Source organism: Oncorhynchus mykiss, chromosome 27 (genome assembly GCF_013265735.2).
Source record: "Oncorhynchus mykiss isolate Arlee chromosome 27, USDA_OmykA_1.1, whole genome shotgun sequence".
Taxonomy (NCBI): domain Eukaryota; kingdom Metazoa; phylum Chordata; class Actinopteri; order Salmoniformes; family Salmonidae; genus Oncorhynchus; species Oncorhynchus mykiss.
In genome coordinates, this window is record NC_048591.1 from 43,288,993 (window position 1) to 43,315,683 (window position 26,691).

The window sequence follows — 26,691 nt, forward strand, 5'->3', positions numbered from 1 at the left end:
TCTGATCGGATTTGATCTCCTCTCGTAATGAAACATCCCCTCTCCTCTAGTCCCAGACGAGAGAATTCCCATAATGCCTACAAGTCTGACGAGTCTTTCTCCTTCCCCTCCAGCTTCAGAAGACTCCAGAGAAACCGAACCCCAGTTAGGAGGAGCAACCAACATGCTACACAGGTGGGTAGTATAAGCCAATCACAGGTGGTGTAGTATAAGCCAATCACAGGTGGTGTAGTATAAGCCAATCACAGGTGGGTAGTATAAGCCAATCACAGGTGGTGTAGTATAAGCCAATCACAGGTGGGTAGTATAAGCCAATCACAGGTGGGTAGTATAAGCCAATCACAGGTGGTGTAGTATAAGCCAATCACAGGTGGTGTAGTATAAGCCAATCACAGGTGGTGTAGTATAAGCCAATCACAGGTGGTGTAGTATAAGCCAATCACAGGTGGTGTAGTATAAGCTAATCGCAAGTTGATCCCCAAATGGGTCCTAATCAAAAGTAGTGCACTATATAGGGTGCCATTTGGGATGCCGCGCGTAGTCGATACAGCCCTCTCACCATCGATGCTCTACTTAAAACACTTTTGCCCTAAACCTCTCCTGTAGTACCCCCCCAAGCATTTCCCTAAACCTCCCCTCTAGTACCCCCCCAGCCATTTCCCTAAACCTCTCCTGTAGTACCCCCCCCCCCAGCCATTTCCCTAAACCTCTCCTGTAGTACCCCCCCAGCCATTTCCCTAAACCTCCCCTCTAGTACCCCCCCAGCCATTTCCTTAAACCTCTCCTGTAGTACCCCCCCAGCCATTTCCCTAAACCTCTCCTCTAGTACCCCCCCAGCCATTTCCCTAAACCTCCCCTCTAGTACCCCCCCAGCCATTTCCCTAAACCTCTCCTGTAGTACCCCCCCAGCCATTTCCCTAAACCTCTCCTCTAGTACCCCCCCCCAGCCATTTCCCTAAACCTCTCCTGTAGTATCCCCCCAGCCATTTCCATAAACCTCTCCTCTAGTTCCCCCCCCAGCCATTTCCCTAAACCTCTCCTCTAGCCCCCCCCCCCCCCCCCAGCCATTTCCCTAAACCTCCCCTCTAGTACCCCCCCAGCCATTTCCCTAAACCTCTCCTGTAGTACCCCCCCAGCCATTTCCCTAAACCTCTCCTCTAGTACCCCCCCCAGCCATTTCCCTAAACCTCTCCTGTAGTACCCCCCCAGCCATTTCCCTAAACCTCTCCTCTAGAACCCCCCCCAGCCATTTCCCTAAACCTCTCCTGTAGTACCCCCCCAGCCATTTCCATAAACCTCTCCTCTAGTTCCCCCCCCCAGCCATTTCCCTAAACCTCTCCTCTAGCCCCCCCCACAGCCATTTCCATAAACCTCTCCTCTAGTTCCCCCCCCCCCAGCCATTTCCCTAAACCTCTCCTCTAGCCCCCCCCACACAGCCATTTCCCTAAACCTCTCCTCTAGTCCCCCCCCCCCAGCCATTTCCCTAAACCTCTCCTCTAGCCCCCCCCCCCCCCAGCCATTTCCCTAAACCTCTCCTCTAGTCCCCCCCCCAGCCATTTCCATAAACCTCTCCTCTAGTCTCCCCCCCCCAGCCATTTCCCTAAACCTCTCCTCTAGCCCCCCCCCCCCCCAGCCATTTCCCTAAACCTCTCCTCTACCCCCCCACACAGCCATTTCCCTAAACCTCTCCTCTAGTACCCCCCCCACAGCCATTTCCCTAAACCTCTCCTCTAGTACCCCCCCCAGCCATTTCCCTAAACCTCTCCTCTAGTACCCCCCCCCCAGCCATTTCCCTAAACCTCTCCTCTAGTCCCCCCCCCCAGCCATTTCCCTAAACCTCTCCTCTAGTACCCTATTCCCTATTTAGTGCACTACTTTTTGACCAGAGCCCTATTCCCTATTTAGTGCACTACTTTTTAACCAGAGCTCTATTCCCTATTTAGTACCCTATTCCCTATTTAGTACCCTATTCCCTATTTAGTGCACTACTTTTTAACCAGAGCTCTATTCCCTATTTAGTACCCTATTCCCTATTTAGTACCCTATTCCTTATTTAGTGCACAACTTTTTGACCAGAGCCCTATTCCCTATTTTGTACCATATTCCCTATTTAGTACCCTATTCCCTATTTAATGCACTACTTTTTGACCAGAGCCCTATTCCCTATTTAGTACCCTATTCCCTATTTAGTACCCTATTCCCTATTTAATGCACTACTTTTGAACCTCTCCTCTAGTACCCCCCCCCCCCAGCCATTTCCCTAAACCTCTCCTCTAGCCCCCCCCCACAGCCATTTCCCTAAACCTCTCCTCTAGTACCCCCCCCCACAGCCATTTCCCTAAACCTCTCCTCTAGTACCCCCCCCCCCCCCCACAGCCATTTCCCTAAACCTCTCCTCTAGTACCCCCCCCACAGCCATTTCCCTAAACCTCTCCTCTAGTACCCCCCCCACAGCCATTTCCCTAAACCTCTCCTCTAGTCCCCCCCCCAGCCATTTCCCTAAACCTCTCCTCTAGTTCCCCCCCCCCCCAGCCATTTCCCTAAACCTCTCCTCTAGCCCCCCCCACACAGCCATTTCCCTAAACCCCTCCTCTAGTCCCCCCCCCTCCCCCCCAGCTATTTCCCTATTTAGTACCCTATTCCCTATTTAGTGCACTACTTTTTGACCAGAGCCCTATTCCCATCAACAAGCTTGTGATTAGAACGATGTTGAAACTGTCTGTTTTTTTTCATGAAGGTGTAAATAGATGCAGCTAGAGGACAGTGATGTTGAGTTAAGTCCTAATACCACACATCCACAATGGGTCTTAAATGGCATCCTATTCCCTATATAGTGCACTACTTTTGACTAGGACCCATAGGGCTCAATGTCAATAGTCACCAGAACCCCTTCATGTCTCTCATTCTCTCTGTTGCTCTGTCACTCTACCATCTGGCTCTAGTCAAAAGTAGTGCACTAAATAGGGAATAGGGTACTAAATAGGGAATAGGGTACTAAATAGGGAATAGGGTACTAAATAGGGAATAGGGCTCTTGTCAAAAAGTAGTGCATTCAATAGGGAATAAGGTACTAAATAGGGAATAGGGTACTAAATAGGGAATAGGGTACTAAATATGGAATAGGGCTCTAGTCAAAAAGTAGTGCATTAAATAGGGAATAGGGTACTAAATAGGGAATAGGGTACTAAATAGGGAATAGGGCTCTTGTCAAAAAGTTGTGCATTAAATAGGGAATAGGGTACTAAATAGGGAATAGGGCTCTTGTCAAAAAGTTGTGCACTAAATAGGGAATAGGGTACTAAATAGGGAATAGGGTACTAAATAGGGAATAGGGCTCTGGTCAAAAGGTAGTGCACTAAATAGGGAATAGGGCTCTGGTGAAAAAGTAGTGCACTAAATAGGGAATAGAGCTCTGGTCAAAAAGTAGTGCACTAAATAGGGAATAGGGTACTAAATAGGGAATAGTGTGCCATTTGGGATACATTCACAACCTTTATGGTAGTTCCCATTGATTGTGAAATACAGTGTCTGAGTGAGACCTCTAATGACGTATGTGCTGTGTGTTTCAGACAAGACGGGGCACCGATGGACAGACATCCAATACACTCACCACCACTTTTTGGGGACCTCAGTACTCTTCCATGGACACACACACAAACACATACGCTATATATACAAAAGTATGTGGACATCACTTCCAATTAGTGGATTTGGCTATTTCAGCCACACCCGTTGCTGACAGGTGTATAAAATCGAGCACACTGCCATGCAATCTCCATAGACAAACATTGGCAGTAGAATGGCCCCGAACTGAAGAGCTCAGTGACTTACAACGTGGCACTGTTATAGGATGCCACCTTTCTGCCCTGCTAGAGCTGCCCCGGTCAACTGTAAGTGCTGTTATTATGAAGTGGAAACATCTTGGAGGAATCAACGTCAAAGCCACAAAATGGTAGGCCACACAAGGTCACAGAACTGGACCGCCGAGTGCTGAAGCGCGTAAAAATCGTTGCAAACACTCACTCACGAGCCCCTGGAAGTAACTTCAGCACAAGAACTGTTCGTCAGGGGAGCTTCATGAAACAGGTTTCCGTGGCAGAGCAGCCGCACGCAAGCCTAACATCACCGTGCGCAATGCCAAGCGTCGGCTGTAGTGGTGTAAAGGTCGCCGCCATTGGACTCTGGATCAGTGGACCAACTCCATATTAATGCCCGTGATTTTTGGAAAAGAGATGTTCTACGAGCAGGTGTCCACATACTTTTGGTCATAGTGTATAACATCATGACTGGATATAACCGTATTCCACACTGGCTTTGTGGAGAACTCTCTTGGCCTTTTGATGTTCGCACTGTAAACAAATGATGCATTTGTCACAAAATGGTGACCAGAGAATGTCTATGTTACTATCTTTCTTGTCGAGGGTTGCAACATTTCCCCAATTTCCTAGATTTTCCCAAAAAAAATCCCAGTTGGGAGATTCCTGAGATCCTACAACCAGGATTTCTGGAAAAAAAACATGGAAATATTTTTAAAGTTACCAGAATTTTGAAAAACAACAATTCTCGTGACACCATGCTCATCCAAATGTTTTTTTTCTTCTTTTAAATGATTTCCGCTGGCTATAAATATAAATATATAAATCTGTGATTCTGTTGTAAGAAAATACAGTGGACTTAAACATAAAAAGAAAGTGAGTAATGTATTTATGGATGACATTTCTCTTTATTTAAGATGTAATATCTATTTTAATGTTTGTTTTTCATGCCTTTCTATAGTGCAATTCCATGGGTACGGATGTACAAGATCTGTTTTTAAGTATCGACAGTGATAAAGATGGCATTTTGTAAACCGGTTGTTCAGTGTGTGTTTTTGTGAATGCTATTGTGAAAGAGGAGGAGTATGGCCGTAAACCACGGAGAGAGAGAGAAAAGAAGAAGGTTTCAAGTCAGGAAGACGAGACCAAATACCTTAAGTAATATAAATGTTTAAAGGGGAAGTTCAGAATTTTTTTTACAACTTGCTGTTCGATTGGTTCTCACGATTAAAGTAGCCTTAACTTTAATCGTTTAACTTTAACTTTTAGCAATATCTTAAAATCAATAGAAGTGGTTGGGGCAACCTAGTAGGGGGATGAGAAAGCACTCTGGTCAAAAGTAGTCCACTATAAAGGGGAATAACGTGTGATTTTGGGATGTACAGTGGGGCAAAAAAGTATTTAGTCAGCCACCAATTGTGCAAGTTCTCCCACTTAAAAATATGAGAGAGGCCTGTCATTTTCATCATGGGTTCACTTCAACAGACAAAATGAAGGAAAAAAATCCAGAAAATTACATTGTAGGATTTTTATGAATTTATTTGCAAATTATGGTGGAAAATAAGTATTTGGTCACCTACAAACAAGCAAGATTTCTGGCTCTCACAGACCTGTAACTTCGTCTTTAAGAGGCTCCTCTGTCCTCCACTCGTTACCTGTATTAATGGCACCTGTTTGAACTTGTTATCAGTATAAAAGACAACTGTCCACAACCTCAAACAGTCACACTCCAAACTCCACTATGGCCAAGACCAAAGAGCTGTCAAAGGACACCAGAAACAAAATTGTAGACCTGCACCAGGCTGGGAAGACTGAATCTGCAATAGGTAAGCAGCTTGGTTTGAAGAAATCAACTGTGGGAGCAATTATTAGGAAATGGAAGACATACAAGATCACTGATAATCTCCCTCGATCTGGGGCTCCACGCAAGATCTCACCCCGTGATTGGTCAAAATGTATATACAAGCCAAGGTTCTTGATTTTTAAGTAGCCTTGTTAAAACAACCAGAGGTATTATGATCACAAAATGATCACAAGAACGGTGAGCAAAAATCCCAGAACCACATGGGGGGACCTAGTGAATGACCTGCAGAGAGCTGGGACCAAAGTAACAAAGCCAACAATCAGTAACACACTACGCCGCCAGGGACTCAAATCCTGCAGTGCCAGACGTGTCCCCCTGCTTAAGCCAGTACATGTCCAAGCCCGTCTGAAGTTTGCTAGAGAGCATTTGGATGATCCAGAAGAAGATTGGGAGAATGTCATATGGTCAGATGAAACCAAAATATAACTTTTTGGTAAAAACTCAACTCGTCGTGTTTGGTGGACAAAGAATGCTGAGTTGCATCCAAAGAACACCATACCTACTGTGAAGCATGGGGGTGGAAACATCATGCTTTGGGGCTGTTTTTCTGCAAAGGGACCAGGATGACTGATCCGTGTAAAGAAAAGAATGGAATGGGGCCATGTATCGTGAGATTTTGAGTGAAAACCTCCTTCCATCAGCAAGGGCATTGAAGATGGCATTGAAGATTAAACGTGGCTAGGTCTTTCAGCATGACAATGATCCCAAACACACCGCCCGGGCAACGAAGGAGTGGCTTCGTAATAAGCATTTCAAGGTCCTGGAGTGGCCTAGCCAGTCTCCAGATCTCAACCTCATAGAAAATCTTTGGAGGGAGTTGAAAGTCCGTGTTGCCCAGCAACAGCCCCAAAACATCACTGCTCTAGAGGAGATCTGCATGGAGGAATGGACCAAAATACCAGCAACAGTGTGTGAAAACCTTGTGAAGACTTACAGAAAACGTTTGACCTCTGTCATTGCCAACAAAGGGTATATAACAAAGTATTGAGAAACTTTTGTTATTGACCAAATACTTATTTTTTAAGTGCACCTATGATTAAAATTATACAGGCCTCTCATCTTTTTAAGTGGGGGAACTGACTAAATAATTTTTTGCCCCACTGTACCTGTTCCAAATGAGTTACAACAGACACGGTCACCTCCCAGTTATTAAAATGTTTTAATAATAAGGATTAAACTGTGTTTTTAGTAATACATCACATTCAAGGCAAAAGATACATCCTTTTACATACAATACCTAATCTGCAATTCAAATGGTTGGCTTTTCAAAACAAAATAAATATATCATTTTGAAATTATTATTATTTTTTTTTGTTCCTTTATTCACCATCAGTGGCACAACATTGAGAAAACATTAACAGTCAACAAAGTGTAACCAGCATTCAATTATACACAGTAACCAGGATTGTTATACACATCAATCAGCATTCTGAAATACACGCTGCTCTATAACCCAGACATATAAAATAGATTTTAAAATACGGTATACTGTCCTCATAGAAATATTGGGCTTTTTTTTTGGTAGGGGGGGAGAGGGGGTGGGAAGGGGGGTGTATTTATTTACAGCAGTCATTATAGATGTGAGAGATTACATTGATACTCAAACAGAAATTGCACAGTAAATTAATTAAATTAATTAATCTAGAATTAAATGACGTGGTTTTAAAAAAAAAAAAAACAATATTTATCACACCTAATAAACAGTCTTTGCGATACGGTATGAAATTGCACCTTGTCATCATACGTCAAGGGGGCAGGCTGTTTTGAGGCTTTGGTACGCGTGGTCCTGATTGGAAGAAAATGGCTCTCCCGAGGGCCTCAAATCTAGCCCGGTTTCAACCAAGACTGAAACGCTGCACTCAACATTGTAACAGCAGCGAAGTATCACAAAATCAGTCATGATCCCAGGCTACTAAACTTTCCCACTGCAATCATAAACGACCCACGTGTGTAGTGACATCTACTGTGTCTACCATCTACCATGTGTGTTTCAAATGGAACCCCATTCCCTTTACCAGTGGTTCTCAACTAGGGCTACTTGGCCTATTCACAGGGGGTACAGTACTTGAATTCTCATGAGCCCATACATAGGCTTACTGGTGAAATAAGGGGTTAGGTAGGTGCTTCAGGGGTACTCTGGGCAGAAGCAAATGTACTTTGCTGGTACAGTAATGGGGTGGGGGGGGGGGGGGGGGGGGGAGGTTGAGAACCAGGGCTCTGGTCATGAGTAGTGCACTAATCATGGGTTGCACTTCCGTCACTGGGTCGCGTCGTTGCCGTGGGGAATAACGTTCTACTGATGCCCCAGTATATTGTTTTCTGACTGATGGCTAATGCTCAGTCTGAAAGGGGGCTTATGACTGTTAAGTCATATTTACACTACAGTGGCCTGGAAATACGATTGGCATCGCTAAAGTAGACAAATCATTTGTATAAAACAACTTTGCCATCAGTATGATGTCAAGTTGACTTTAGAGATGGCAATGTTGCCCATGAGCTAGCAAAGTTTGTCAGAAATAGCTAGCAATGCTAACGTTAGCTAGCAAAAAAATAAAAATAATGTTGGTGCTCTCCCCTCAAAATTAGCTAGTTAAGCTAAAGATATACTGTATCTAAAGTCAATCTGGTGACATGACAACGATGACAAAAGCTGTGTCCTACTAATTATTTGCCTCCTTTTGAAATGCAGTCGTGTTTCCATGCTGTCAGAATAGATCCTCATCGACACCCATTGTGACTGCCTTGAGTAGAATGCTCAGCTGGGGTCTCAACCCATGAATAAAGGGAATTATAAGGTTCCATTTTAGAATCATTCCACATTCCACACTACTATCGCCCTGTAATGGGCGCTCTCCATTCCAAGAAGCTGATTTTTTTTCTCCCCCACAACACCTCAGGATTGGGGAAGACTGGGCAGTGAGGTGTGGTCACTGTAGGAAACCACTCCATGACAGCCATTTTGGAAATAAGGGTGCAGGTTATTATTTGAAGCTACTGGAGACTAGTAAGGATGTCAATGGCCCAAATTGGAACCCTATTGGCCCTGGTCAAAAGTAGTGCACTATATAGGGAATAGGGTGCTATTTATGACACACAAAAAGTCTCACCTCATACAAGAGTTTCATAATCATTTAAAAATCAGATTATGATTTTTTATTTATTTTTATTTTTTTTGTGCTATCATCATTTGACTCAATTTCACTTTGGTCATGTTCATTGGTCAGTCGTGGTCAATAGTGCACAACGTAGAATGGAATTTCGACAGGGGAAGGAAAAGGCTATATGCCAATCAACGAAGCCCCCCCCCCCCGAAGGAGAGCTGTGTTGGCCCCTACTAGGGAAGTGGTGGGGGCTTGATGGGTACTGGACCAACAAGGGCAACACTCACAACAAAGTGGATCAGGCTGGAATATACAGTACACTGGGATATAATAAAGGCAACATCTGAGAAATCGAAGAAAATAACGAACCATAAAGCAAGGTTATAGGGAGAGGAACATTCTAGGGGAAGAGAAGGCTATTAACCAATCAAAACAGGACCACAAGACAAAGTTTCAAGGCTGATGTGTGTATAGTCATATAAATACTTCATGAAAAGGTCTGAAAGTTGGCACAGTCAATTTGGTCACAAACGAAGGCTTCTTCTTCGTGGCTTCTTAACTCTTCTGCTCCTCTGTAAGGGGAATCCATAATAGCCTGTGTGAGTGGCTAGGGCCCTCTAGAGGCCTCTACTGGTAGTGCACTGAGCACCCTGGTATTAAACACTGTACTGTACCCAGTCTCTGTGCTACTGGCTTACTTGGTCATTCACACTCTAAAGTTGTGTCACTAAAGCAAAGTCACACTTGATGAAGTCACACATATATCACGCGTCGCATTTAGCTCATCGTCCGAATCAACACTGAGAGGAATCTCAAGTTCTGATTGGTAACAAATACTCTGTGGGTTTCTGTGATGGAGAGATGCTCTAGTCTCTGTGATGGAGAGGTCAGGGGGTCTCTGTGATGAAGAGGGCAGGGAGTCTCTGGTCTCTGTGATGGAGAGGGCAGAGGGTCTCTGGTCTCTGTGATGGAGAGGTCAGGGGGTCTCTGGTCTCTGTGATGGAGAGGTTAGGCGGACTCTGTGATGGAGAGGTCAGGGGGTCTCTGGTCTCTGTGATGGAGAGGGCAGGGGGTCTCTGGTCTCTGTGATGGAGAGGTCAGAGGGTCTCTGTGATGAAGAGGGCAGGGGTCTCTGGTCTCTGTGATGGAGAGGTTAGGGGGTCTCTGGTCTCTGTGATGGAGAGGTTAGGGGGTCTCTGGTCTCTGTGATGGAGAGGTTAGGAGGTCTCTGGTCTTTGTGATAGAGAGGGCAGGGGGTCTCTGTGATGGAGAGGTTAGGGGGTCTCTGGTCTTTGTGATAGAGAGGGCAGGGGGTCTCTGTGATGGAGAGGTTAGGGGGTCTCTGGTCTCTGTGATGGAGAGGGCAGGGGGTCTCTGGTCTCTGTGATGGAGAGGTCAGAGGGTCTCTGGTCTCTGTGATGGAGAGGTCAGGGGGTGGAGAATGATAAGATGGGGGAAGTCACAGTGGGATCAAACTAACGAGCATGCAGCCAACTCCAAATGTTTGACACCAACCAACCAACCAACCAACCAACCAAGGCATTCTGTGACCGGATGCTTGTAAACAACATCTACAAACCAGGGCCAGACCTAGACCAGGAACTAGACTAGGACCAGACCCAGACCAGGGCCAGACCTAGACCAGGAACTAGACCAGGGCCAGACCTAGACTAGGAACTAGACCAGGGCCAGACCTAGACTAGGAACTAGACCAGGACCAGACCTAGACCAGGAACTAGACCAGGAACTAGACCAGGGCCAAACCTAGACCAGGAACTAGACTAGGACCAGACCTAGACCAGGACCCAGATCTAAACCTGGGCCCAGCCAACATTACTCTCCTTTCCACTGTTCTCTTCTGCATCCAGACCAGGATGGTCACCTGGAGCCTTCATCCTCCACCGGTCTGGCTGGCGGGCTGAGGCCTGGAGGCCTGGAGGGAGGGAGGCCTGGAGGGAGAGAGGCCTGGAGGGAGAGAGGGTTTAGAGGCCTGGAGGGAGAGAGGTTTAGAGGCCTGAAGGGAGAGAGGTTTAGAGGCCTGGAGGGAGAGAGGGTTTAGAGGCCTGGAGAGAGAGAGGGTTAGAGGCCTGGAGGGAGAGGGCCCATGTCTTTGTCTCTTCCCCTGGTTTGGGAGGGGTAAGAGAGGGAGGAAGCTGTGCTAGGTGCGGAGGATGGACGGGTGGATCGAGGGGTGCAGTCATGGCATCTAGCTCCTCTCTTCCGCTCCTCTTCATCCTCCTCTCTTTGTCCTCCTCCTCATCACTTGTTCTCGATGAGAGACTGGACCTTGTGCACCAGCTCTCTGGCGATCTGAAGGATGTGCTGCACGTCATGACGTTCTGCCATCTCTGTTACACACACACACACGCACACACGCACGCACGCACGCACACACACACACACAGACGCACGCACGCACACACACACACACACACACACACACACGCACACGCACACGCACACACACACAAAGTCAGGCTGTTTTATACACACAACACAGGAAGTCAGAGGGGCTGTTTTATAAACACACACACACAAAGTCAGGGAGACTGTTTTATAAACACACACACAGGAAGTCAGGGGGACTGTTTTATAAACACACACACAGGAAGTCAGGGGGACTGTTTTATAAACACACACACAGGAAGTCAGGGAGGCTGTTTTATACACACAACACAGGAAGTCAGGGGGGCTGTTTTATACACACAACACAGGAAGTCAGGGAGACTGTTTTATAAACACACACACAGGAAGTCAGGGAGACTGTTTTATAAACATACACACACAGGAAGTCAGGGAGACTGTTTTATACACACAGGAAGTCAGGGAGACTGTTTTATACACACAGGAAGTCAGGGGGACTGTTTTATAAACACACACACAGGAAGTCAGGGGGACTGTTTTATAAACATACACACACAGGAAGTCAGGGAGACTGTTTTATAAACACAGGAAGTCAGGTTGACACACAGGAAGTCAGGGAGAATGTTTTATACACACAGGAAGTCAGGGAGACTGTTTTATAAACACACACACAGGAAGTCAGTGAGACTGTTTTATAAACACACACACAGGAAGTCAGGGAGACTGTTTTATACACACAACACACAGGAAGTCAGGGAGACTGTTTTATAAACATACACACACAGGAAGTCAGGGAGACTGTTTTATAAACACAACACACAGGAAGTCAGGGAGACTGTTTTATAAACATACACACACAGGAAGTCAGGGAGACTGTTTTATACACACAGGAAGTCAGGGAGAATGTTTTATACACACAGGAAGTCAGGGGGACTGTTTTATAAACACACACACAGGAAGTCAGGGGGACTGTTTCATAAACATACACACACAGGAAGTCAGGGAGACTGTTTTATAAACACAGGAAGTCAGGTTGACACACAGGAAGTCAGGGAGAATGTTTTATACACACAGGAAGTCAGGGAGACTGTTTTATAAACACACACACAGGAAGTCAGTGAGACTGTTTTATAAACACACACACAGGAAGTCAGGGAGACTGTTTTATACACACAGGAAGTCAGGGAGACTGTTTAATAAACACACACACAGGGAGTCAGGGAGGCTGTTTTATAAACACACACACAGGAAGTCAGGGAGACTGTTTTATAAACACACACACAGGAAGTCAGGGAGACTGTTTTATAAACATACACACACAGGAAGTCAGGGAGACTGTTTTATACACACAGGAAGTCAGGGAGACTGTTTAATAAACACACACACAGGAAGTCAGGGAGGCTGTTTTATAAACACACACACAGGAAGTCAGGGAGACTGTTTTATAAACACACACACAGGAAGTCAGGGAGACTGTTTTATAAACACAGGAAGTCAGGTTGACACACACAGGAAGTCAAGGAGACTGATTTATAAACACACACACAGGAAGACAGGGAGACGGTTTCATAAACACAGGAAGTCAGGGGGACTGTTTTATAAACACAGGAAGTCAGGGAGACTGTTTTATAAACACAGGAAGTCAGGGAGACTGTTTTATAAACACAGGAAGTCAGGGGGACTGTTTTATAAACACACACACAGGAATTCAGGGAGACTGTTTTATAAACACAGGAAGTTAGGGAGACTGTTTTATAAACACAGGAAGTCAGGGAGACTGTTTTATAAACACAGGAAGTCAGGGAGGCTGTTTTATAAACACAGGAAGTCAGGGAGAATGTTTTATAAACACACACACAGGAAGTCAGGGAAAGTGTTTTATAAACACAACACACAGGAAGTCAGGGAGAATGTTTTATAAACACAACACACAGGAAGTCAGGGAGACTGTTTTATAAACACAACACACAGGAAGTCAGGGAGAATGTTTTATAAACACAACACACAGGAAGTCAGGGAGACTGTTTTATAAACACAACACACAGGAAGTCAGGGAGACTGTTTTATAAACACAACACACAGGAAGTCAGGGAGACTGTTTTATAAACACAACACACAGGAATTCAGGGAGACTGTTTTATAAACACACACACAGGAAGTCAGGGAGACTGTTTTATAAACACACACACACAGGAAGTCAGGGAGACTGTTTTATAAACACACACACAGGAAGTCAGGGAGAATGTTTTATAAACACACACACAGGAAGTCAGGGAGACTGTTTTATAAACATACACACACAGGAAGTCAGGGAGACTGTTTTATAAACACACACACAGGAAGTCAGTGAGACTGTTTTATAAACACACACACAGGAAGTCAGGGAGACTGTTTTATAAACACACACACACAGGAAGTCAGGGAGACTGTTTTATAAACACACACACACAGGAAGTCAGGGAGACTGTTTTATAAACACAGGAAGTCAGGGAGGCTGTTTTATAAACACATGCACAGGAAGTCAGGGAGGCTGTTTTATAAACACACACACAGGAAGTCAGGGAGAATGTTTTATAAACACACACACAGGAAGTCAGGGAGAATGTTTTATAAACACACACACAGGAAGTCAGGGAGAATGTTTTATCAACACACACACAAGCAGTCAGGGAGAATGTTTTATAAACACAGGAAGTCAGGGAGACTGTTTTATAAACACAGGAAGTCAGGGAGACTGTTTTATAAACACACGCACAGGAAGTCAGGGAGAATGTTTTATAAACACACACACAGGAAGTCAGGGAGACTGTTTTATAAACACACACACAGGAAGTCATGGAGACTGTTTTATAAACACACACACAGGAAGTCATGGAGACTGTTTTATAAACACCGGAAGTCCCGGAGACTGATTTATAAACACAGGAAGTTAGGGAGACTGTTTTATAAACACACACACAGGAAGTCAGGGAGACTGTTTTATAAACACAGGAAGTCAGGGAGAATGTTTTATAAACACACACACAGGAAGTCAGGGAGAATGTTTTATCAACACACACACAAGCAGTCAGGGAGAATGTTTTATAAACACAGGAAGTCAGGGAGACTGTTTTATAAACACAGGAAGTCAGGGAGACTGTTTTATAAACACACGCACAGGAAGTCAGGGAGAATGTTTTATAAACACACACACAGGAAGTCAGGGAGACTGTTTTATAAACACACACACAGGAAGTCATGGAGGCTGTTTTATAAACACCAGAAGTCCCGGAGACTGATTTATAAACACAGGAAGTTAGGGAGACTGTTTTATAAACACAGGAAGTTAGGGAGACTGTTTTATAAACACACACCCAATCTGCCTACACTTTTCTGCTCCATCCCAACATATACCACGTCCTTATTGGGGTCCTAAGTGGTACCCTATACGCTACATAGTGCACTACTCTAGGGGCCTGATCAAAAGGGGTGCACTATAAAGGGAATAGGGTGTGATTTGGGACTCTGTCTGTCACCGTTGAAGAACTTGATGATGTCAGTGAAGTCCATGGTATTGTCTCTGATGATCTCTCTGTAGACCTCTACCAGGGCCAGGGCCAGGAACAGGACAAAGTGCTGAGAGGAGATGTGAGGGGCCACCCAGATCACCTCCCATACTGAGAACACATCCTGGTACAGCAGCTCTGGAGATACACAGAGGAGATACACACACACAGAGGAGATACACACACAGAGAGAGGAGATACACAGAGGAGATACACACACACAGAGGAGATACACACACAGAGAGAGGAGATACACAGAGGAGATACACACACACACACACAGAGGAGATACACACACACACATAGGAGATACACACACACACACACACACACACACACACACACACACACACAAAGAGGAGATACACACACACACAGATGAGATACACACACACACACACACACACACACACACACACACACACACACACACACACACACACACACACACACAGAGAGAGGAGATATACACACACACACACACACACACACACACACACACACACACACATAGAGAGAGAGAGGAGATACACACACAGAGAGAGGAGATATAGACACACACACACAGAGAGAGATATATAGACACACACACACACACACACACACACACACACACACACACACACACACACACACACACACACACACACAGAGAGAGGAGATACACACACACACAGAAAGGAGATATAGACACACACACACACACACACACACACACACACACACACACACACACACACACACACACACACACACACACACACACACACACACACACACAGAGGAGATACACACACACACACACACACATAGAGAGAGAGAGGAGATACACACACACACAGAGGAGATATAGACACACACACAGAGAGAGATATATAGACACACACACACACACACACACACACACACACAGAGAGGAGATACACACACAGAGAGAGAGATGAAACACACACACACACACACAGAGGAGATATAGACACACACACACACACACACACACAGACAGAGAGAGAGGAGATACACACACACACACAGAGAGGAGATACACACACACAGACAGAGGAGATATAGACACACACACACACACACACAGACAGAGAGAGAGGAGATACACACACACACACAGAGAGGAGATACACACACACAGACAGAGAGAGGAGATACACACACACACACACACAGAGAGGAGATACACACAGACACACAGAGAGGAGATACACACACACACACACACACAGAGAGGAGATACACACACAGAGAGAGAGAGGAAACACACACACACACAAACAGAGGAGATATAGACACACACACACACACACACACAGACAGAGAGAGAGGAGATACACACACACACACAGAGAGGAGATACACACACACAGACAGAGAGAGGAGATACACACACACACACACACACACACAGAGAGGAGATACACACAGACACACAGAGAGGAGATACACACACACACACACACAGAGGAGATACACACACAGAGAGAGAGAGGAGACACACACACACACAGAGGAGATATAGACACACACACAGACAGAGAGAGGAGATACACACACACACAGAGGATATATAGACACACACACACAGAGGAGATATAGACACACACACAGACAGAGAGAGAGGAGATACACACACAGAGAGGAGATACACACACACACACACACAGAGGAGATACACACAGAGAGAGAGAGAGGAGACACACACACACACAGAGGAGATATAGACACACACACACAGACAGAGAGAGGAGATACACACAGAGAGAGAGAGAGGAGACACACACACACACAGAGGAGATATAGACACACACACAGACAGAGAGAGGAGATACACACACACACATAGGAGATATAGACACACACACAGACAGAGAGAGGAGATACACACACACACAGAGGAGATATAGACACACACACACACACAGAGGAGATATAGACACACACACAGACAGAGAGAGAGGAGATACACACACACACACACAGAGAGAGGAGATACACACACACACACACACACACAGAGGAGATACACACACAGAGAGAGAGAGGAGACACACACACACAGAGGAGATATAGACACACACACAGACAGAGAGAGGAGACACACACACACACACACAGACAGAGAGGAGATACAGACACACACACACAGAGAGAGAGGAGACACACACACACACACACACACAGACAGAGAGGAGATACACACACACACACAGACAGAGAGGAGATACAGACACACACACAGAGAGAGAGAGGAGACACACACACACACACACAGACAGAGAGGAGATACACACACACACACACACAGACAGAGAGGAGATACAGACACACACACAGAGGAGATATAGACACACACACAGACAGAGAGGAGATACACACACAGACAGAGAGAGAGGAGATACACACACACAGACAGACAGACAGAGGAGATATAGACACTTTCATTATTACATGTTTTACTTCTGTTATTTCTCTATTTTCTTTCTCTCTCTCTGCGTTGTTGGAAAAGGACTCGTAAAAGTTTCACTGTCTAGACCTGCTGTTTACGAAGCATGTGACAAATACAATTAGATTTTAGTTTTAGTGGAGGTGCACCTTTAAACTCTAATGTCATTAAGAAATCCAGTGTACTATGGCCCCATTTCCAGGTGCCACACACAACAACAACAATAACAACAACAACAACAAAAACAACAACAAAAAGAGTTACTGAAGACAGTCATGGATGGTAACACTCCTGGTACATCACATAAAGCTCCCTACTGAAGACTGTCATGGATGGTAACACTCCTGGCACATCACATAAAGCTCCCTACTGAAGACTGTCATGGATGGTAACACTCCTGGTACATCATATAAAGCTCCCTACTGAAGACTGTCATGGATGGTAACACTCCTGGTACATCACATAAAGCTCCCTACTGAAGACTGTCATGGATGGTAACACTCCTGGTACATCACATAAAGCTCCCTACTGAAGACTGTCATGGATGGTAACACTCCTGGTACATCACATAAAGCTCCCTACTGAAGACTGTCATGGATGGTAACACTCCTGGTACATCACATAAAGCTCCCTACTGAAGACAGTCATGGATGGCAACACTCCTGGTACATCACATAAAGCTCCCTACTGAAGACTGTCATGGATGGTAACACTCCTGGTACATCACATAAAGCTCCCTACTGAAGACTGTCATGGATGGTAACACTCCTGGTACATCACATAAAGCTCCCTACTGAAGACTGTCATGGATGGTAACACTCCTGGTACATCATATAAAGCTCCCTACTGAAGACTGTCATGGATGGTAACACTCCTGGTACATCACATAAAGCTCCCTACTGAAGACAGTCATGGATGGTAACACTCCTGGTACATCACATAAAGCTCGTTACTGAAGACTGTCATGGATGGTAACACTCCTGGTACATCACATAAAGCTCCCTACTGAAGACTGTCATGGATGGTAACACTCCTGGTACATCACATAAAGCTCGTTACTGAAGACAGTCATGGATGGTAACACTCCTGGTACATCACATAAAGCTCCCTACTGAAGACTGTCATGGATGGTAACACTCCTGGTACATCACATAAAGCTCCCTACTGAAGACTGTCATGGATGGTAACACTCCTGGTACATCACATAAAGCCCCCTACTGAAGACTGTCATGGATGGTAACACTCCTGGTACATCACATAAAGCTCCCTACTGAAGACTGTCATGGATGGTAACACTCCTGGTACATCACATAAAGCTCGTTACTGAAGACAGTCATGGATGGTAACACTCCTGGTACATCACATAAAGCTCGTTACTGAAGACAGTCATGGATGGTAACACTCCTGGTACATCACATAAAGCCCCCTACTGAAGACTGTCATGGATGGTAACACTCCTGGTACATCACATAAAGCTCGTTACTGAAGACAGTCATGGATGGTAACACTCCTGGTACATCATATAAAGCTCCCTACTGAAGACTGTCATGGATGGTAACACTCCTGGTACATCACATAAAGCTCGTTACTGAAGACTGTCATGGATGGTAACACTCCTGGTACATCAAATAAAGCTCGTTACTGAAGACAGTCATGGATGGTAACACTCCTGGTACATCATATAAAGCTCCCTACTGAAGACTGTCATGGATGGTAACACTCCTGGTACATCACATAAAGCTCGTTACTGAAGACTGTCATGGATGGTAACACTCCTGGTACATCACATAAAGCTCCCTACTGAAGACAGTCATGGATGGTAACACTCCTGGTACATCACATAAAGCTCCCTACTGAAGACTGTCATGGATGGTAACACTCCTGGTACATCACATAAAGCTCCCTACTGAAGACTGTCATGGATGGTAACACTCCTGGTACATCACATACAGCTCCCTACTGAAGACTGTCATGGATGGTAACACTCCTGGTACATCACATAAAGCTCCCTACTGAAGACAGTCATGGATGGTAACACTCCTGGTACATCACATAAAGCTCCCTACTGAAGACTGTCATGGATGGTAACACTCCTGGCATATCACATAAAGCTCCCTACTGAAGACTGTCATGGATGGAAACACTCCTGGTACATCACATAAAGCTCGTTACTGAAGACTGTCATGGATGGTAACACTCCTGGCATATCACATAAAGCTCCCTACTGAAGACTGTCATGGATGGTAACACTCCTGGTACATCACATAAAGCTCCCTACTGAAGACTGTCATGGATGGTAACACTCCTGGTACATCACATAAAGCTCCCTACTGAAGACTGTCATGGATGGTAACACTCCTGGTACATCACATAAAGCTCCCTACTGAAGACAGTCATGGATGGTAACACTCCTGGTACATCACATAAAGCTCCCTACTGAAGACTGTCATGGATGGTAACACTCCTGGTACATGACATAAAGCTCCCTACTGAAGACTGTCATGGATGGTAACACTCCTGGTACATCACATAAAGCTCCATACTGAAGACTGTCATGGATGGTAACACTCCAGGTACATGACATAAAGCTCCCTACTGAAGACTGTCATGGATGGTAACACTCCTGGCACATCACATAAAGCTCGTACCTGAAGACTGTCATGGATGGTAACACTCCTGGTACATGACATAAAGCTCCCTACTGAAGACAGTCATGGATGGTAACACTCCTGGTACATGACATAAAGCTCCCTACTGAAGACAGTCATGGATGGTAACACTCCTGGTACATCATATAAAGCTCGTTACTGAAGACTGTCATGGATGGTAACACTCCTGGCACATCACATAAAGCTCCCTACTGAAGACTGTCATGGATGGTAACACTCCTGGTACATCATATAAAGCTCCCTAATGAAGACTGTCATGGATGGTAACACTCCTGGTACATCACATAAAGCTCCCTACTGAAGACAGTCATGGATGGTAACACTCCTGGTACATCACATAAAGCTCGTTACTGAAGACTGTCATGGATGGTAACACTCCTGGTACATCACATAAAGCTCCCTACTGAAGACTGTCATGGATGGTAACACTCCTGGTACATCACATAAAGCTCCCTACTGAAGACTGTCATGGATGGTAACACTCCTGGTACATGACATAAAGCTCCCTACTGAAGACTGTCATGGATGGTAACACTCCTGGCACATCACATAAAGCTCGTTACTGAAGACTGTCATGGATGGTAACACTCCTGGTACATCACATAAAGCTCGTTACTGAAGACAGTCATGGATGGTAACACTCCTGGTACATCACATAAAGCTCGTTACTGAAGACTGTCATGGATGGTAACACTCCTGGTACATCACATAAAGCTCGTTACTGAAGACAGTCATGGATGGTAACACTCCTGGTACATCATATAAAGCTCCCTACTGAAGACTGTCATGGATGGTAACACTCCTGGTACATCGCATAAAGCTCGTTACTGAAGACTGTCATGGATGGTAACACTCCTGGTACATCACATAAAGCTCGTTACTGAAGACTGTCATGGATGGTAACACTCCTGGTACATCACATAAAGCTCCCTACTGAAGACTGTCATGGATGGTAACACTCCTGGTACATCACATAAAGCCCCCTACTGAAGACTGTCATGGATGGTAACACTCCTGGTACATCACATAAAGCTCCCTACTGAAGACTGTCATGGATGGTAACACTCCTGGTACATCACATAAAGCTCCCTACTGAAGACAGTCATGGATGGTAACACTCCTGGTACATCACATAAAGCTCGTTACTGAAGACTGTCATGGATGGTAACACTCCTGGTACATCATATAAAGCTCCCTACTGAAGACTGTCATGGATGGTAACACTCCTGGTACATCACATAAAGCTCCCTACTGAAGACTGTCATGGATGGTAACACTCCTGGTACATCACATAAAGCTCCCTACTGAAGAATGTCATGGATGGTAACACTCCTGGTACATCACATAAAGCTTGTTACTGAAGACTGTCATGGATGGTAACACTCCTGGTACATCACATAAAGCTCCATACTGAATAATGTCATGGATGGTAACACTCCTGGTACATCACATAAAGCTCCCTACTGAAGACTGTCACAGATGGTAACACTCCTGGTACATCACATAAAGCTCCCTACTGAAGAATGTCATGGATGGTAACACTCCTGGTACATCACATAAAGCTCGTTACTGAAGACTGTCATGGATGGTAACACTCCTGGTACATCACATAAAGCTCCCTACTGAATACTGTCATGGATGGTAACACTCCTGGTACATCATATAAAGCCCCCTACTGAAGACTGTCATGGATGGTAACACTCCTGGTACATCACATAAAGCTCCCTACTGAAGACTGTCATGGATGGTAACACTCCTGGTACATCACATAGAGCTCCCTACTGAAGACTGTCATGGATGGTAACACTCCTGGTACATCACATAAAGCTCGTTACTGAAGACTGTCATGGATGGTAACACTCCTGGCACAACACATAAAGCCCCCTACTGAAGACAGTCATGGATGGTAACACTCCTGGCACATCACATAAAGCCCCCTACTGAAGACTGTCATGGATGGTAACACTCCTGGTACATCACATAAAGCTCCCTACTGAAGACTGTCATGGATGGTAACACTCCTGGTACATCACATAAAGCTCCCTACTGAAGACTGTCATGGATGGTAACACTCCTGGTACATCACATAAAGCTTGTTACTGAAGACTGTCATGGATGGTAACACTCCTGGCACATCACATAAAGCCCCCTACTGAAGACTGTCATGGATGGTAACACTCCTGGTACATCACATAAAGCTCCCTACTGAAGACAGTCATGGATGGTAACACTCCTGGTACATCACATAAAGGTCCTACTGAAGACTGTCTTGGATGGTAACACTCCTGGTACATCACATACAGCTCCCTACTGAAGACTGTCATGGATGGTAACACTCCTGGTACATCACATAAAGCTCCCTACTGAAGACTGTCATGGATGGTAACACTCCTGGTACATCATATAAAGCTCCCTACTGAAGACTGTCATGGAAGGTAACACTCCTGGTACATCACATAAAGCTCGTTACTGAAGACTGTCATGGATGGTAACACTCCTGGCACATCACATAAAGCTCCCTACTGAAGACAGTCATGGATGGTAACACTCCTGGTACATCACATAAAGCTCCCTACTGAAGACTGTCATGGATGGTAACACTCCTGGTACATCACATAAAGCTCCCTACTGAAGACTGTCATGGTAACACTCCTGGTACATCATATAAAGCTCCCTACTGAAGACTGTCATGGAAGGTAACACTCCTGGTACATCACATAAAGCTCGTTACTGAAGACTGTCATGGATGGTAACACTCCTGGCATATCACATAAAGCTCCCTACTGAAGACTGTCATGGATGGTAACACTCCTGGTACATCACATAAAGCTCCCTACTGAAGACTGTCATGGTAACACTCCTGCTACATGACATAAAGCTCCCTACTGAAGACAGTCATGGATGGTAACACTCCTGGTACATCACATAAAGCTCGTTACTGAAGACTGTCATGGATGGTAACACTCCTGGCACAACACATAAAGCCCCCTACTGAAGACAGTCATGGATGGTAACACTCCTGGCACATCACATAAAGCCCCCTACTGAAGACTGTCATGGATGGTAACACTCCTGGTACATCACATAAAGCTCCCTACTGAAGACTGTCATGGATGGTAACACTCCTGGTACATCACATAAAGCTCCCTACTGAAGACTGTCATGGATGGTAACACTCCTGGTACATCACATAAAGCTTGTTACTGAAGACTGTCATGGATGGTAACACTCCTGGCACATCACATAAAGCCCCCTACTGAAGACTGTCATGGATGGTAACACTCCTGGTACATCATATAAAGCTCCCTACTGAAGACAGTCATGGATGGTAACACTCCTGGTACATCACATAAAGGTCCTACTGAAGACTGTCTTGGATGGTAACACTCCTGGTACATCACATACAGCTCCCTACTGAAGACTGTCATGGATGGTAACACTCCTGGTACATCACATAAAGCTCCCTACTGAAGACTGTCATGGATGGTAACACTCCTGGTACATCACATAAAGCTCCCTACTGAAGACTGTCATGGATGGTAACACTCCTGGTACATCACATAAAGCTCGTTACTGAAGACTGTCATGGATGGTAACACTCCTGGTACATCATATAAAGCTCCCTACTGAAGACTGTCATGGATGGTAACACTCCTGGTACATCACATAAAGCTTGTTATTGAAGACTGTCATGGATGGTAACACTCCTGGTACATCATATAAAGCTCCCTACTGAAGACTGTCATGGAAGGTAACACTCCTGGTACATCACATAAAGCTCGTTACTGAAGACTGTCATGGATGGTAACACTCCTGGTACATCACATAAAGCTCCCTACTGAAGACTGTCATGGATGGTAACACTCCTGGTACATCATATAAAGCTCCCTACTGAAGACTGTCATGGAAGGTAACACTCCTGGTACATCACATAAAGCTCGTTACTGAAGACTGTCATGGATGGTAACACTCCTGGCACATCACATAAAGCTCCCTACTGAAGACAGTCATGGATGGTAACACTCCTGGTACATCACATAAAGCTCCCTACTGAAGACTGTCATGGATGGTAACACTCCTGGTACATCACATAAAGCTCCCTACTGAAGACTGTCATGGTAACACTCCTGGTACATCATATAAAGCTCCCTACTGAAGACTGTCATGGAAGGTAACACTCCTGGTACATCACATAAAGCTTGTTACTGAAGACTGTCATGGATGGTAACACTCCTGGCATATCACATAAAGCTCCCTACTGAAGACTGTCATGGATGGTGACACTCCTGGTACATCACATAAAGCTCCCTACTGAAGACTGCCATGGTAACACTCCTGGTACATGACATAAAGCTCCCTACTGAAGACAGTCATGGATGGTAACACTCCTGGTACATCACATAAAGCTCCCTACTGAAGACAGTCATGGATGGTAACACTCCTGGTACATCACATAAAGCTCGTTACTGAAGACAGTCATGGATGGTAACACTCCTGGTACATCACATAAAGCTCCCTACTGAAGACTGTCATGGATGGTAACACTCCTGGTACATCACATAAACCTCCCTACTGAAGACTGTCATGGATGGTAACACTCCTGGTACATCACATAAAGCTCCCTACTGAAGACAGTCATGGATGGTAACACTCCTGGTACATCACATAAAGCTCCCTACTGAAGACTGTCATGGATGGTAACACTCCTGGTACATCACATAAAGCTCCCTACTGAAGACTGTCATGGATGGTGACACTCCTGGTACATCACATAAAGCTCCCTACTGAAGACTGTCATGGATGGTAACACTCCTGGTACATCATATAAAGCTCCCTACTGAAGACTGTCATGGATGGTAACACTCCTGGTACATCACATAAAGCTCCCTACTGAAGACAGTCATGGATGGTAACACTCCTGGTACATCAGATAAAGCTCGTTACTGAAGACTGTCATGGATGGTAACACTCCTGGTACATCACATAAAGCTCCCTACTGAAGAATGTCATGGATGGTAACACTCCTGGTACATCACATAAAGCTCCCTACTGAAGACTGTCATGGATGGTAACACTCCTGGTACATCACATAAAGCTCCCTACTGAAGAATGTCATGGATGGTAACACTCCTGGTACATCACATAAAGCTCGTTACTGAAGACTGTCATGGATGGTAACACTCCTGGTACATCACATAAAGCTCCCTACTGAATACTGTCATGGATGGTAACACTCCTGGTACATCATATAAAGCCCCCTACTGAAGACTGTCATGGATGGTAACACTCCTGGTACATCACATAAAGCTCCCTACTGAAGACTGTCATGGATGGTAACACTCCTGGTACATCACATAAAGCTCCCTACTGAAGACTGTCATGGATGGTAACACTCCTGGTACATCACATAAAGCTCGTTACTGAAGACTGTCATGGATGGTAACACTCCTGGCACAACACATAAAGCCCCCTACTGAAGACAGTCATGGATGGTAACACTCCTGGCACATCACATAAAGCCCCCTACTGAAGACTGTCATGGATGGTAACACTCCTGGTACATCACATAAAGCTCCCTACTGAAGACTGTCATGGATGGTAACACTCCTGGTACATCACATAAAGCTCCCTACTGAAGACTGTCATGGATGGTAACACTCCTGGTACATCACATAAAGCTCCCTACTGAAGACTGTCATGGATGGTAACACTCCTGGTACATCACATAAAGCTCGTTACTGAAGACTGTCATGGATGGTAACACTCCTGGTACATCATATAAAGCTCCCTACTGAAGACTGTCATGGATGGTAACACTCCTGGTACATCACATAAAGCTTGTTATTGAAGACTGTCATGGATGGTAACACTCCTGGTACATCATATAAAGCTCCCTACTGAAGACTGTCATGGAAGGTAACACTCCTGGTACATCACATAAAGCTCGTTACTGAAGACTGTCATGGATGGTAACACTCCTGGTACATCACATAAAGCTCCCTACTGAAGACTGTCATGGATGGTAACACTCCTGGTACATCATATAAAGCTCCCTACTGAAGACTGTCATGGAAGGTAACACTCCTGGTACATCACATAAAGCTCGTTACTGAAGACTGTCATGGATGGTAACACTCCTGGCACATCACATAAAGCTCCCTACTGAAGACAGTCATGGATGGTAACACTCCTGGTACATCACATAAAGCTCCCTACTGAAGACTGTCATGGATGGTAACACTCCTGGTACATCACATAAAGCTCCCTACTGAAGACTGTCATGGTAACACTCCTGGTACATCATATAAAGCTCCCTACTGAAGACTGTCATGGAAGGTAACACTCCTGGTACATCACATAAAGCTCGTTACTGAAGACTGTCATGGATGGTAACACTCCTGGCATATCACATAAAGCTCCCTACTGAAGACTGTCATGGATGGTAACACTCCTGGTACATCACATAAAGCTCCCTACTGAAGACTGCCATGGTAACACTCCTGGTACATGACATAAAGCTCCCTACTGAAGACAGTCATGGATGGTAACACTCCTGGTACATCACATAAAGCTCCCTACTGAAGACAGTCATGGATGGTAACACTCCTGGTACATCACATAAAGCTCGTTACTGAAGACAGTCATGGATGGTAACACTCCTGGTACATCACATAAAGCTCCCTACTGAAGACTGTCATGGATGGTAACACTCCTGGTACATCACATAAAGCTCCCTACTGAAGACTGTCATGGATGGTAACACTCCTGGTACATCACATAAAGCTCCCTACTGAAGACAGTCATGGATGGTAACACTCCTGGTACATCACATAAAGCTCCCTACTGAAGACTGTCATGGATGGTAACACTCCTGGTAC

The 26,691-nt window shown here is 45.1% G+C and overlaps 2 protein-coding genes across 5 annotated transcripts in view; one reads left to right on the forward strand and one right to left on the reverse strand.

The window, feature by feature from the left end:
* LOC110508082 (protein-tyrosine sulfotransferase 1) overlaps positions 1-4,849 on the forward strand; it is a 100,327-nt gene extending 95,478 nt beyond the window's left edge. For all 3 annotated transcript variants that reach the window (XM_036965665.1, XM_036965664.1, XM_036965666.1), the window contains 2 exons: positions 114-174; positions 3,570-4,849. In XM_036965665.1, the coding sequence (XP_036821560.1) occupies positions 114-149 (36 nt within the window). In that variant the 3' untranslated portion in view covers positions 150-174; positions 3,570-4,849. The remainder of the gene's footprint in view (positions 1-113; positions 175-3,569) is intronic.
* A 1,969-nt stretch (positions 4,850-6,818) lies between these two features.
* Positions 6,819-26,691, reverse strand: part of LOC110519585 (small G protein signaling modulator 2) — a 233,537-nt gene continuing 213,664 nt past the window's right edge. For both annotated transcript variants that reach the window (XM_036965645.1, XM_036965644.1), the window contains 2 exons: positions 14,660-14,827; positions 6,819-11,128 (listed from right to left, as the gene is read on the reverse strand). In XM_036965645.1, the coding sequence (XP_036821540.1) occupies positions 11,040-11,128; positions 14,660-14,827 (257 nt within the window). In that variant the 3' untranslated portion in view covers positions 6,819-11,039. The remainder of the gene's footprint in view (positions 11,129-14,659; positions 14,828-26,691) is intronic.